Below are 12,515 nucleotides of genomic sequence, written 5' to 3' on the forward strand. Positions count from 1 at the left end.
CTACTGAGTTCGATTCAGAAAAGAAATTGACCTCATACTGACTATCACGTGTGCAAGAAGGAATTTCCGGCCACCCTTATGTAACCGCAGTGGATCCTTTCTTCTCTTTGTCATCCACGTTATAGCAAAAAAGTCAGCTTCGTACTGAAACTGTGCCTTCATTAGTATTGAAATAACGTCAATCTTCGTCTAGGCTTCGCCAGTTCGGTCGGAAATGAGCACACTGAGTCGTCATCACGAACTTTCTCTTTACGCTTTTTTATTTGTACTGAGTCCCATTGGCTCTTTGGCAGCGCAAACGTTGTCTCCGAACAATACGAATGCGACGACGTACGGCGCGTGCGGGCCTCCGCCGCGTGACGTCGAAGAAAACGCCCGATGTCGGGCTCTCTGTTTTGACGCCAATGTAAGCTACATATAATAAATGCGTTCGTTTCCGTTACTTTCCTTCATCTCAGACACCGTCGACTAAGTGCCATGACAACTGTGTTTTCGGCCAACTTCCGGGATCTAATACTGGTCCGGCCGATCGAGTCACCTAAACCTTTTACCCTTTTTTGCTCATACCGTTACAGATCCGGTTCCGGATACGACGCGCTTCACGTTTCTATTATCGTACAGAAACCGTACACTTGTCTTATCCTGGGGCAACTCGGAAAAAGATGACGCAGTGGAGAGGGATGAAGCAGCCACAGCATCTAATTACTCCGCTACTGAGTCACCTACCTCTTCCGCTATGCATCCTCAGTCAGCGACTGTCATATATGCCATAGAAAGGACATGCACGCCGACGAAAGATTGTCACAGCAGCGAGAAACAGCCACATGGCTATTATGTAGATAATAATAAATGAATCAATAGATAAGGTTTCTTCTAGTCTAAACTATGCGTAGGTGAATGAAGAACAGCGGCAGATTTTGCTTCCTTACCCGCATTTCAACGGAAAGGCGATGTACTGTGCTTGGGCTGTTAGTCAGTATGCAGTAAGACCCATTTCAAGCTTTCCCATTGAAATTTTACCGACGAACAATCTTGACGTCAAGAGCCGTACGTAGCCTGTGCAGGAATTCCAAGAAAATTATCTCCTTTTTTGTTGCAGTGAACGTCTTTCCGTTCGTACGTCCGCATACACTCAATCAAATCAATGTTGCTGTTTCTTGGACATGTCCTTCGTGTTGGTTTTTCAAAATATTAGTTTGTCGTTTTCTGGCATAATTATGAATTTCTAGGTAACTTCTCTTGGGCAACAGAATTTGAAGTGTATGTCTCTCGAGACCAAGAAGGAAAAAACGTATGGTGCTCTAAACCTTGGTCTCATCACTTCACCGATGTCACTCGTACTCCTGGCTATGTAAGTAAATATGTAATGTTATTATAGTGCAAGGTGAATTCCCAAAAAAGGATTCGTTTGTGCTGGCATCCGACAACTGGAATTATCAGTGCTCCTATGCCATGACAGTCAGACCTCGTCACACGTGGCATTTACCGTCTTTCAACAATAGTAAATGATTTGTAGATAATGGTCAAAAGTCTTCACAGATTGGAAGTGATCGCTGAAACTGAGGCATTCACCATTCCAGGTCAGTCGGTAGTCTCCACGCCACTGTAATTAGTAATCGTGTATCTATAGATCATTCATGCATGTTACAGTGCACAGATTGTCCATTCAGCTACGAAGTCGACGAAAATCTTTTTCCTCCCAACACAGTCATCAATGACGTCTGCCCTGATGATCCGTGCTATAGTTTTGTACCGGAAAAAGCTGTGTATTTCAACACAAGCAACTACGCTTTCATAAAACTATCGGCTAGGGATGGAGGTTGGAGTGTTGATACCACTTTTGTGTGGAAATTCACCTCTAATGAGACGTGCAGAGATGTGATAGATCACTACAGCATTACGACTCGTCTTTTGGGTTTGGTCAACGGAGTGGTGGCTACGAAAGTCCAAGACATACATACTGTTAGAGACGTATGATAATTCGCTCCTCTGATCAATTTCTTGTTAATGATAGTGTTTAGGTTAATAGCATTTCTAAAATAATCCGTCTCCAGCCAGATAAACGATACAGAGTTGCGGTATGCAATAGATAACAGACTGTAGTAAGACGTTAAGGCAGTTTTTTCTTTAGTTTTCATCTGTCACGAAGCATCATAAAACTTCTCTAGCTGTTGAGATCACTTTTGACACACCACCAGTACCGCCATCGTCTCTGCGACCATCGACATTACTGCCAACATCGTCATCGCTGCCACCATCGTCATTGATACCACTGACACCATCATCATCGTCATCACAGTCATCAATTTCAAGCGAATGGAGTTTGGGATTAGAATTAGGATGTGGATTGATCGGCATATTTCTGATCATTCTTATTATTGGTGTCATTGTAGCAAAGCGAAAGGCTTTCATACAAAAACTAGATCAAATATCTCGTTCGAGCCGATCTCCATCTCCTGAACCTCCGGTGCCAGTCATTGAGGGTCAATCATACGTGTAGCAACGAAAAAGGAGACCACTAAAGTTCCTTACTCGTCGGCTCCCAAGTAGACTGGATAATTTTTAGGAGACGCTACCGACGGAGAACGGATTCAATTCAGAAAAGAAATTGACCTCATGTAGACGATACTAGTAGGACAGATAAATAGTCAGTTTTCTTAGAAGAGACACGCTCTTTATCTGAGACGCAATAAAAACATTATCAGGATAGTCTGTGATCGGCAGCGCTTCTGTAGCCTGGACCTCTCTGGCAGTCCGACACCGTGATACGGATGTCCTGTACTAGGCTACGCCTCTAGGTAGACTATCACGTGTGCAAGAAGGAATTTCCGGCCACCCTTATGTAACCGCAGTGGATCCTTTCTTCTCTTTGTTATCCACGTTATAGCAAAAAAGTCAGCTTCGTACTGAAACTGTGCCTTCATTAGTATTGAAATAACGTTAATCTTCGTCTAGGCTTCGCCAGTTTGGTCGGAAATGAGCACACTGAGTCGTCATCACGAACTTTCTTTTTACGCTTTTTTATTTGTACTGAGTCCCATTGGCTCTTTGGCAGCGCAAACGTTGTCTCCGAACAATACGAATGCGACGACGTACGGCGCGTGCGGGCCTCCGCCGCGCGACGTCAAAGAAAACGCCCGATGTCGGGCTCTCTGTTTTGACGCCAATGTAAGCTACATATAATAAATGCGTTCGTTTCCGTTACTTTCCTTCATCTCAGACACCGTCGACTAAGTGCCATGACAACTGTGTTTTCGGCCAACTTCCGGGATCTAATATTACCACTGGTCACCCTCAACCTTTCCCCTTCCCTTTTTTTGCTAATCCATATCGTTACAGATCCCGTTCCAGATCCGCCGCGCTTTGCGTTTCTATTCTCGTACAGCAACCGTACACTTGTCTTATCCTGGGGCAACTCGGAAAAAGATGACGCAGTGGAGGGGGATGAAGCAGCCACAGCAACTCCGTCTAATTATTCCGCTACTGCGTCACCTACCTCTTCCGCTATGCGTCCTTCAGCGACTGTCATATATGCCATAGAAAGGACATGCACGCCGACGAAAGATTGCCACAGCAGCGAGAAACAGCCACATGCCTATTATGTAGATAATAATAAATGAATCAATAGATAAGGTTTCTTCTAGTCTAAACTATGCGTAGGTGAATGAAGAACAGCGGCAGATTTTGCTTCCTTACCCGCATTTCAACGGAAAGGCGATGTACTGTGCTTGGGCTGTTAGTCAGTATGCAGTAAGACCCATTTCAAGCTTCCCCATTGAAATTTTACCGACGAACAATCTTGACGTCAAGAGCCGTATGTAGCCTGTGCAGGAATTCCAAGAAAATTATCTCCTTTTTTGTTGCAGTGAACGTCTTTCCGTTCGTACGTCCGCATACACGCAATCAAATTGATGTTGCTGTTTCTTGGACATGTCCTTCGTGTTGGTTTTTCAAAATATTAGTTTGTCGTTTTCTGGCATGATTATGAATTTCTAGGTAACTTCTCTTGGGCAACAGAATTTGAAGTGTATGTCTCTCGAGACCAAAACGGAAAAACCGCATGGTGCTCTACACCTTGGTCTCATCACTTCACCGATGTCACTCGTACTCCTGGCTATGTAAGTAAATATGTAATGTTATTATAGTGCAAGGTGAATTCCCAAAAAAGGATTCGTTTGTGCTGGCATCCGACAACTGGAATTATCGGTGCTCCTATGCCATGACAGTCAGACCTCGTCACACGTGGCATTTACTGTCTTTCAACAATAGTAAATGATTTGTAGATAATGGTCAAAAGTCTTCACAGATTGGAAGTGATCGCTGAAACTGAGGCATTCACCATTCCAGGTCAGTCGGTAGTCTCCACGCCACTGTAATTAGTAATCGTGTATCTATAGATCATTCATGCATGTTACAGTGCAAAGATTGTCCATTCAGCTACGAAGTTGACGAAAATCTTTTTCCTCCCAACACAGTCATCAATGACGTCTGCCCTGATGATCCGTGCTATAGTTTTGTACCGGAAAAAGCTGTGTATTTCAACACAAGCAACTACGCTTTCATAAAACTATCGGCTAGGGATGGAGGTTGGAGTGTTGATACCACTTTTGTGTGGAAATTCACCTCTAATGAGACGTGCAGAGATGTGATAGATCGCTACAGCATTACGACTCATCTGTTGGGTTTGTCCAACGGAGTGGTGGTTACGAAAGTCCAAGACATACATACTGTTAGAGACGTATGATAATTCGCTCCTCTGATAAATTTCTTGTTAATGATAGTGTTTAGGTTAATAGCACCTCTAAAATAGTCCGTCTCCAGCCAGATAAACGATACAGAGCTGAGGTATGCAATAGATAACAGACTGTAGTAAGACGTTAAGGCAGTTTTTTCTTTAGTTTTCATCTGCCACGAAGCATCATAAAACTTCTCTAGTTGTTCAGATCACTTTTGACACACCGCCAGTACCGCCATCGTCTCCGCCGCCATCATCATCATCATCATCATCATCACTGCCACCATCATCATTACTGCCAACATTGTCATCGCTACCATCATCTTCACCGCCACCATCATCATCATCATCTTCATCGCCACCATCATCATCATCATCGCCACCATCATCATCATCATCATCATCATCGTCACAGTGGTCCATTTCAATTAAATTGAGTTTGGGATTAGGATTGGGATGTGGATTGATCGGCATACTTCTGATCATTCTTATTATTGGTGCCATTGTAGCAAAGCGAAATGCTCCCAAAGAGATACTAGATGAATTATCTCTTTCGAGCCGATCTCCGTCTCCAGGACCTCCGGTGCCAGTGATCCCACCAGATGAATGGGAAGTCAACCGTAGTCGCGTCATGCTCGGAAAGAATATAAGTGAAGGAGCTTTTGGTTACGTGGTCGAGGGTCAATTATTGCCGGGGTCCATCAGTCACGGCAGAACTCTGCGACGAACGAAAAATGTGGCCATTAAAATGTCTCATCGTAAGTATTTGTTTTTTCCCTGACTTGCCGCGGTTTCTGAGTAATTTTTAGGAGACGTTACGGAAGGAGAACGGATTCAATTCAGAAAAGAGATTGATCTCATGAAGACGATTGGACTCCATCGGAACGTTGTTGAAATGATTGGATGCTGCACGGAGAAGGAGCCAGTATTTCTCATCCTCGAACGTCTTCCTTACGGAGATTTGCTCAGCTTTCTTCGAAAAAGTCGGAAAAAGGTACGTACACGACCAAGCACTGGTCTAATTGCTCATACTATATATTTAGCGGTTTGGCGCTCTTGAAGACGACGACGATTCTCCGACAATTGACGTGTCCCCTGACGGTTCTCTATCGCGTCGTCACCTCTTGAGTATGGCAATGCAAATTGCCTCTGGCATGGTATATACTATCAATTGGATTCCCTTGTTTCATCGGTGACTTCTACCGCACTATAGGAACACATCTCGACTCTTCGACTCATCCATCGAGACTTGGCAGCACGCAACGTCTTGGTTGATAGTAATCTTTGTCTCAAGGTCTCTGATTTTGGCTTGAGTCGCGACATCTATTTGGACAGCGCCTACTGCAACACGAGACATGGACGACTACCCGTTAAGTGGATGGCTATTGAGGCTCTCATCTATCGCAACTTTACTGTCAAAAGCGACGTGTAATATTCAGTTATCCGGCGCGCTCCGCATTGACATGTTACAGGGTCTTTTTCTTTCTAGTTGGTCTTATGGTATTGTCATCTGGGAGATAGCAACACTGGGTGCCTTTCCTTACCCAACTATACCGGCATATCAACTGCCAAAGCACCTTTTGTCAGGCTATCGAATGGAGCGACCGGCGACGTGTCCGGAGGACGTGTAAGTATAGTCTATATCGTGCGTGTCTTTTCGTCGAGCTTTTATCTATTCTAAACGTAGCTACGACTCGATTTTGCTTCGGTGTTGGGAAGAAGATCCGGAAAAACGACCTACGTTCACCGAATTGAAGACGACTATTGAACAGTGGTCTCTTCTTGAACCCGACTCAGGTGAGAAGATATACGTTGATTTCGACGGAGATGACGACGACGGCATTCCGGAGGAGCACTTCTTGCCTGTGGACGACTGTACCGAATGGACGGAAGATCCCGTTGACAGCGGTTGGGAGATTAGTGACGAAAATGAAGTGACGTTTGTCTAGAATCAGCAAACTTGACCTCGACGCCCCAGTTTTCATTCCAACGGGGGCATCTTGGGATTCCCTTTTTGTGGTTAAATTAGGAACCGTGCTGATTTACGTAAGCTAGGCGTAGGACATGCTGGAAATAGATACGCATAGTGCCTGTTTGTCACGATGTGGGCGGTCAGTTCTACATAGAGTAGCAAGCGTTTTCGGTCAAATGCATAGACGGACAACTTCGTCCGGCGAAGGGATGTTTTTTCGAGCAGGGCAGATGCTTGTGGACGGTGCCACGCCAAGAGGATGAATGCACTCGTTGAACTTCTTTGAATCAAGAACCTAATGAGCGGTGACCGGCAGGATATATGATTATGCAGTTGGCCAAATTCGATGAGCGAGAGTGGCGTTCCATTGGCCACTTCTAGAATCGCATTTCCCCAGTCTGCGAGATCTATTTAAGCGCGAGGGTTACCCGACCTTGCGTCAGTCAGTGAGTCAGGCTCGTTCTCGCAGCACCGAGGAAAGACAGAAGGATTGGAAGAAAATGCGCCATTGGGAATTGGTCTACGTAGCGTCGATTTTCTCCGGAGTCTTGTCGGGGTAAATTAGGACTGCTTCTCTTCCTGTGATGCGGCCACGTTTTTTTTGTATGCGCAGGCGGGCTACTTACACATGTCAAAACACTACAACGGGCAATGTGACAATAAACACGGTCGATGTCGTGCCGGCAGGGACCTTTTGGCATCTTCCTGGCCCAGAAGTCGATCCAAATAATAATTACAACATCTTCCCTAACATGCGCTGCACGTGGGAATTGCAAACGTCAGATACAGCAAACAACGTCCATATCGTGATCGGTCCGCACAATATCAATCCCGATAAGGAAGAAAATTCTGAAGGCATGACCTGCGAAGGAGAAGCTGAGCTCACCGAGCTCACCATCGCCACGACATCTGCTGGAACGTCAGATAGGTTCTACTGTGGCAGGCACGCGCCCGGGCCGTACGTGGCTGAGGCGAGCGCACAAACAGTGACGATCGTTATGACTACTAACGAAGCCGTCGTTCCAAGTCGCGTGTTCGACGCAGCGATGTTCGAGGAGACGACTCAGCCAGGAAAGCGACGAAAAAGAACGTACAGTCCAAACAGCCAGACCGATTCAGTGGACTCGGACTCGGACTCGGTCGAAAACGTGAGTATACAGCCCTTACGCTCTCTCACAAGGTCGCAACGATCCGTGCTTTTTTCAAGGATGAAATAGCAAATCTTCTAAGGCTGTATGTTCGTACGAGAAACGACGCCGAATTTTGCAACGCCTGCGAATGGAAGTACAGGAAATTGGTGAGATCCTGTCGATGCCCAACTTGGGGTAAAGGCAAACGCCCAAAGTGTGCTTCACTGAAAGAGAAACTAAAAGCGCTTCGGGTGAGTTAGTGATCGAATCCTTTTTCCTCCTGCGGCGGAGTCTAAGCGTGCCCTTGTTGATTCAGAAGGACGTGCAAGCGGACTGAAGCCTGCAATAGAGGAGGAAGGAGACAAGACAAATTTCTAGCCGTAGCAAGGTCGTAGTCGTAGCCGACACTTGCACTGCGCTATACGCGCAGTGGAAGGAAAATAAATCAAGCAATCAGATTTGATGTCTCCCCTTCAAATGATACGAAATTAGAGCTGCTGCACCGCTTGCCACAAGCTAATAAGTACGTCGTCGAGAGGCACGCAATTCCTAGAAAGCGGTGGGAGCACTGGAAATCAAAATCGTACTAGGTGCAGTGAGAAATGTTTGCCTCTGAGGCATGGCATTTCGAGAAACGATTCAATTGGCACATAGAGTGCCGCGCGGCGAGTACCAACCTCGGCGGCGGTGGCAGCCAAACGAGTGCATCCGCGAGGTCACTTCCAGCTTAACTACGTAGTGCACAACAGGCGCACTCACCTTGACCACCCACAAACAGAATCCGCTCAACGGACGATCCGTTAAGAGGCAAGGCACATACGAAGTGCCGTTTGCAAAGTGGCATTCCGCGCGCGAGCCAATCGGATTAGAATTGTGTACACTCGCGCAGATATCCATCTTGACCGAATGAAGAGCATGCAAATCGTCAACAAAGTCGGTCGGAGGCCAAGAACGCAGACGTTGCAATCAAACAATTACTTATCGTCTGTCTCTCACGGGCAAACGGCGATGACGACTCGAAATCGCCGACAAAATCTGCTTGATTGTACCAGTCACGAATTGCATCATCGCGCTCGTCGGTCACGCACGACTCGCGCCGTTTACGGTCGCGTGCGTCGCCCGTGCGGTCGTCACTGTTTACCCCCCAGCATCGTTTGTTCCCGCAAAAGAAACGAGCGCTTTGTTTTCTTCTCGCCACCGTCGATTAGAGCTGTTAGACGAGGGCTTTTAGGGGCCGTTGACACTGGCTAGTACCCCCAACGTTTAGCAGATCAAGCAATCAGGAAAAAAAATATCTCGCGGGCGAGCCGACAGCTAGCGACGGGGGGCGACGATAAGCGGCCCCGTTTAGGGGGCCGTCTACGAGTCGGACTTCCATCGCGACCGGCACTCAAGTGTATAACAACGGTCCCACGCGCACCACACACGTCAAGCTTCCCGCTGGAATCGTCAATGGGGGTATACATCCGCTCGTTTGAATTAACAAAGAGCCGATCGTGCACCCCGTGTCGCGCGTCTAGAGAAGCAAAGGTCATTCGACTATCTGACGCACGTCGTCAAATCTATCAGTGATCGTTTAGCCGTTAAAGTTCCCCCGCCAGATGGAAGGTCATCGGACACCTTTCGATTTCGTTCGACAAATGTGCCGCAAAATTGAGCGATTATAGCGATGTGGCTCCGAGCGCCGGTCGTTTGCTCTGTCACCTCCCCCACCCATTTAGGATCAAGAGGCATCAACATGCATGAAGGGAGTGGCTCGCCCACCTGGGAGAGGTAATCAGAAAGGGCCGGACCGGAGTCACTCGCGAGTCATATAAAAGGACGACGATCTGGTGCGAATTGTCAGTCACAACTGCTCACTCAGTCAGCTGTACGTCGTTCTGAATTTACCATGAACTGCTGCTCCCTTCTCGTCGGCATTGTCCTCTTCTTCGGCCTAGTGCCGTTGCAAGTTCGTTCAGGGTGAGTCGTATAAACGGAAGCGTCGACCGAGAAACGACTATTCTAACGTGAAAATTGCTATTGCAGAGTCGTGAAGTACTTGTGCATAGACGCGAACAACGGAGACGTACTCGACATAGACCCCGGATTTCCTCCTCAACCTGTTCCATTGATCGGAACGCAGTTCGTTGATCTCTCAGGACCTGGCCTAGATGACAACGACGAAATCCATCTCGACATGACGTGCACGTGGACCATAGAAGCGGATCCCAATCACGATATCTACGGATTCATAACGCATCATGACCTGCACTTTCCGCCCGGAGCCAACTGTGACTCTCACACCGAAAGTACCGAAATATTCAACGACGAAAACGGCGCATCAGAGAAATTGTGCGGCAATAGCCTTACGTTCAACGAACAATACATAGAAGTGCACGCCGACAAAGCAACGATCAAACTGACTGTTGGCAGTCAAACGTTCTCCCGAAGTCACAATATAATTTTGTGGCAAGAGCCGGCCGTATTAAAAAAACGCAGCGCTGACGTTGATCCCACCGTCGGCTCGAAACGAAGACTTCCCAAAAAATTAACGGTGAGCGAAGAGAAGGACCAGCAACGGAATCATTTCGGTGCTAATCATTTTTTTCCTGTGCAGGAATCCGAAATCATAGAAACGGCGAAATTCTTCGCGTTCGCCAACAACAAAAGGAAACTGTGCACTGACTGCGATCGAAGGCCATTCGTCGAGGACTACTGTATCTGTCAGAATTTCCTACAGGATCCATGCGAGATCAAGCCAACGGAAGCGCCCTCACAACAATCTGAAGAAGGAGACACTCTCGTCGAGGAACAATCGTCGCGCCGTCGTCGACGACGTCGACAGATCAGCCAATTGAAAAGCTCTCGTAGAGCCTGAGACGAAGATTCAAAAACAAGGGCGTCGTCATCGTGACACAGACATCAATTAACTCTTGTTGTTGTTCTTGTTGTTAATACTGTTAACGGGCATTTGTTGCATGAAAGAGGAGACCTTTTGGTGGTCTCCCAAGCGCCGTTTGTATAGCGTTTGCCGGTAGTGTGTACATAATTCTATTCAAATTTACAATTAGCACAAGATTGCTCTTGGACTAAGACGCGACCGCTCGATCGATCATCCCGTGCAGTCAGAGAGTCTACTTCTCAAAAGTGAACGGCCGAGTAGGTGAGAATCCACACGACCTGCACGAAAGGGCGCGCGGGTAACTACTTGTAACAAGGGGCACGGTTTTCAAAAAAACGGAGAGACTGACCAAGAACATGGCGAAGGAAGTAAAAAGCCCCTCTTTTAGTAATTCGATCACGCCGCCGAATGCTTCGTCGTCTATGGACTGATAGGCCGTGCAGTAGAGATAGACGATGCCGGCGTTAATAGCCAAGAATCTTGGAGAATGAAAGGTGATACGGCGGCACGGAGGCTCGAAAACGACTTACAATCCTAAGCCTAGAGCGCCGCTGAGTGGTACTAGGCCCCATGTAAGGCCGAGGAAGAGTGAAAGGCCTTGTCTTAGCCAGTATATGACGTCGAAGAACTCCTCCTATGATGGGGGATGGATGGGAAGGAAAGGGGTGGATTCCGATCTTCTCTCTCTTTGTCTCGGTTTCTCGTCGGTCTGTCTTAGAGCTTACCTTTCCTTCGTCGCCTTTCCATTCGGTTGATCGTGATAGCGCCTTTTGCCACAGTCGCATCGATGTCTTAGTCGCCGCCATAACACGTTTTCTTTTGCACAATGCGCATGCTCGGTCGTCACGCGATGAGCGAGTCTTTCTCGGCTGACTGCGTTTCGGATGGAAAGAACGCCAAGGCCATTGTCTGTCGAACGTGTGGTAGCAAGGTGTTGCGACCCCGACTGGCCACACTAGTCGACAAAGAGGTGAGCCCCCTCCGTCTCCCCTTGCGCGACGAAATCTCGCCCGGTGGTCGCGCGCGCTAATTGCCCGCCGAGTGCGCGAAAACAAATCGTTAGAGTCCCGCCGCTAACTGGATTCGACTGCTATCACAGGATCCTCCCCTACGTAGATCGATCTGCCGCCAACAACAAACAAATCGCGTGCGTCCGACGAGAGATCGGATGTCGGCGAGACGTTGACGCAGTTCTGGCTCGTCGACGACATGTTTACATTCGAAAACGTCGGCTTCTCGAACACGGTTGGCGGCACGGTAAAATATCTGTGCTGCGCCGACTGCGAAATGGGGCCCATCGGTTGGCACGACATCGGCGATAGAACGCGATATTACGTCGCCGTTCTTCGAGTGAACTACGTGTCGGACGGCGGGAGGGCAGCGGCGGGGGGAGGGGGGACGGAACATGGGGGGTCAGGGTCGTTTGGCCATTAGCTTGCTCTTTTTTCTAATTGGGTGTTTGCATATATACACACGTATCTTTTACCGGTGTATGCGTTTGCCCGTGAGAATGTTTCCTTTCCACTTCCGCTTGCGAGATGTTGACAGACGTTGGCGCGTTTCTCTCGTTTTTCCGCCACGTTATCTCGTTAGAGCTATCTAGTTTGAAAGGGGGGAAAGGGGAGAGACGCAAATATCGTCTGGACCCTGAGGGAAAAGAGGGGAAAGTTCCTAATTAGAAAACGACTTAAGTGCTCGCATCCGTTCCCTCCAGCCAATGAATAAAAATGCCGTGCGATGACGCCAATGCCGTTTGCTCTTGATTACTGGGAAGCTGATGGACGGATGCATCCT

General features: G+C 47.6%; 4 protein-coding genes across 6 annotated transcripts; 3 read left to right on the forward strand and 1 right to left on the reverse strand.

The window, feature by feature from the left end:
- Positions 1-3: 3 nt before the first annotated feature.
- On the forward strand, positions 4-2,706 carry LOC136185487 (uncharacterized). 2 transcript variants are annotated; one of them, XM_065972633.1, is made up of 12 exons: positions 4-132; positions 194-406; positions 459-519; positions 576-835; positions 894-1,047; positions 1,100-1,174; positions 1,230-1,351; positions 1,402-1,458; positions 1,517-1,580; positions 1,631-1,971; positions 2,022-2,078; positions 2,132-2,706. In XM_065972633.1, the coding sequence occupies exons 2-12, from the start codon at positions 215-217 to the stop codon at positions 2,498-2,500; spliced, it is 1,752 nt and encodes a 583-aa protein (XP_065828705.1). In that variant the 5' UTR covers positions 4-132; positions 194-214; the 3' UTR covers positions 2,501-2,706. The 2 variants fall into 2 exon arrangements, with proteins under 2 accessions (XP_065828705.1, XP_065828707.1); XM_065972635.1 differs by having other exon boundaries at positions 1,631-1,962.
- A 115-nt stretch (positions 2,707-2,821) lies between these two features.
- Positions 2,822-8,295, forward strand: LOC136184195 (uncharacterized). Of its 2 annotated transcripts, none has more exons than XM_065971044.1 (20): positions 2,822-2,894; positions 2,956-3,168; positions 3,221-3,287; positions 3,340-3,602; positions 3,661-3,814; positions 3,867-3,941; positions 3,997-4,118; positions 4,169-4,225; positions 4,284-4,347; positions 4,398-4,738; positions 4,789-4,845; positions 4,899-5,493; positions 5,545-5,729; positions 5,779-5,892; positions 5,949-6,163; positions 6,225-6,362; positions 6,423-7,263; positions 7,321-7,855; positions 7,915-8,088; positions 8,154-8,295. In XM_065971044.1, exons 2-17 carry the CDS (start codon positions 2,977-2,979, stop codon positions 6,682-6,684), a joined length of 2,901 nt encoding a protein of 966 aa, XP_065827116.1. In that variant the 5' UTR covers positions 2,822-2,894; positions 2,956-2,976; the 3' UTR covers positions 6,685-7,263; positions 7,321-7,855; positions 7,915-8,088; positions 8,154-8,295. The 2 variants fall into 2 exon arrangements, with proteins under 2 accessions (XP_065827116.1, XP_065827117.1); XM_065971045.1 differs by having other exon boundaries at positions 8,157-8,295.
- A 1,870-nt stretch (positions 8,296-10,165) lies between these two features.
- LOC136184197 (GEL complex subunit OPTI-like) lies at positions 10,166-11,692 on the reverse strand. The gene is made up of 4 exons (XM_065971046.1): positions 11,447-11,692; positions 11,252-11,355; positions 11,071-11,200; positions 10,166-10,999 (listed from the first exon to the last, which is right to left on the reverse strand). The coding sequence occupies exons 1-4, from the start codon at positions 11,525-11,527 to the stop codon at positions 10,961-10,963; spliced, it is 354 nt and encodes a 117-aa protein (XP_065827118.1). The 5' UTR covers positions 11,528-11,692; the 3' UTR covers positions 10,166-10,960.
- On the forward strand, positions 11,548-12,155 carry LOC136184530 (guanine nucleotide exchange factor MSS4-like). The gene is made up of 2 exons (XM_065971436.1): positions 11,548-11,691; positions 11,838-12,155. Exons 1-2 carry the CDS (start codon positions 11,548-11,550, stop codon positions 12,153-12,155), a joined length of 462 nt encoding a protein of 153 aa, XP_065827508.1.
- Positions 12,156-12,515: the final 360 nt, after the last annotated feature.

This window comes from Oscarella lobularis, chromosome 3 (genome assembly GCF_947507565.1).
Source record: "Oscarella lobularis chromosome 3, ooOscLobu1.1, whole genome shotgun sequence".
NCBI lineage: Eukaryota > Metazoa > Porifera > Homoscleromorpha > Homosclerophorida > Oscarellidae > Oscarella > Oscarella lobularis.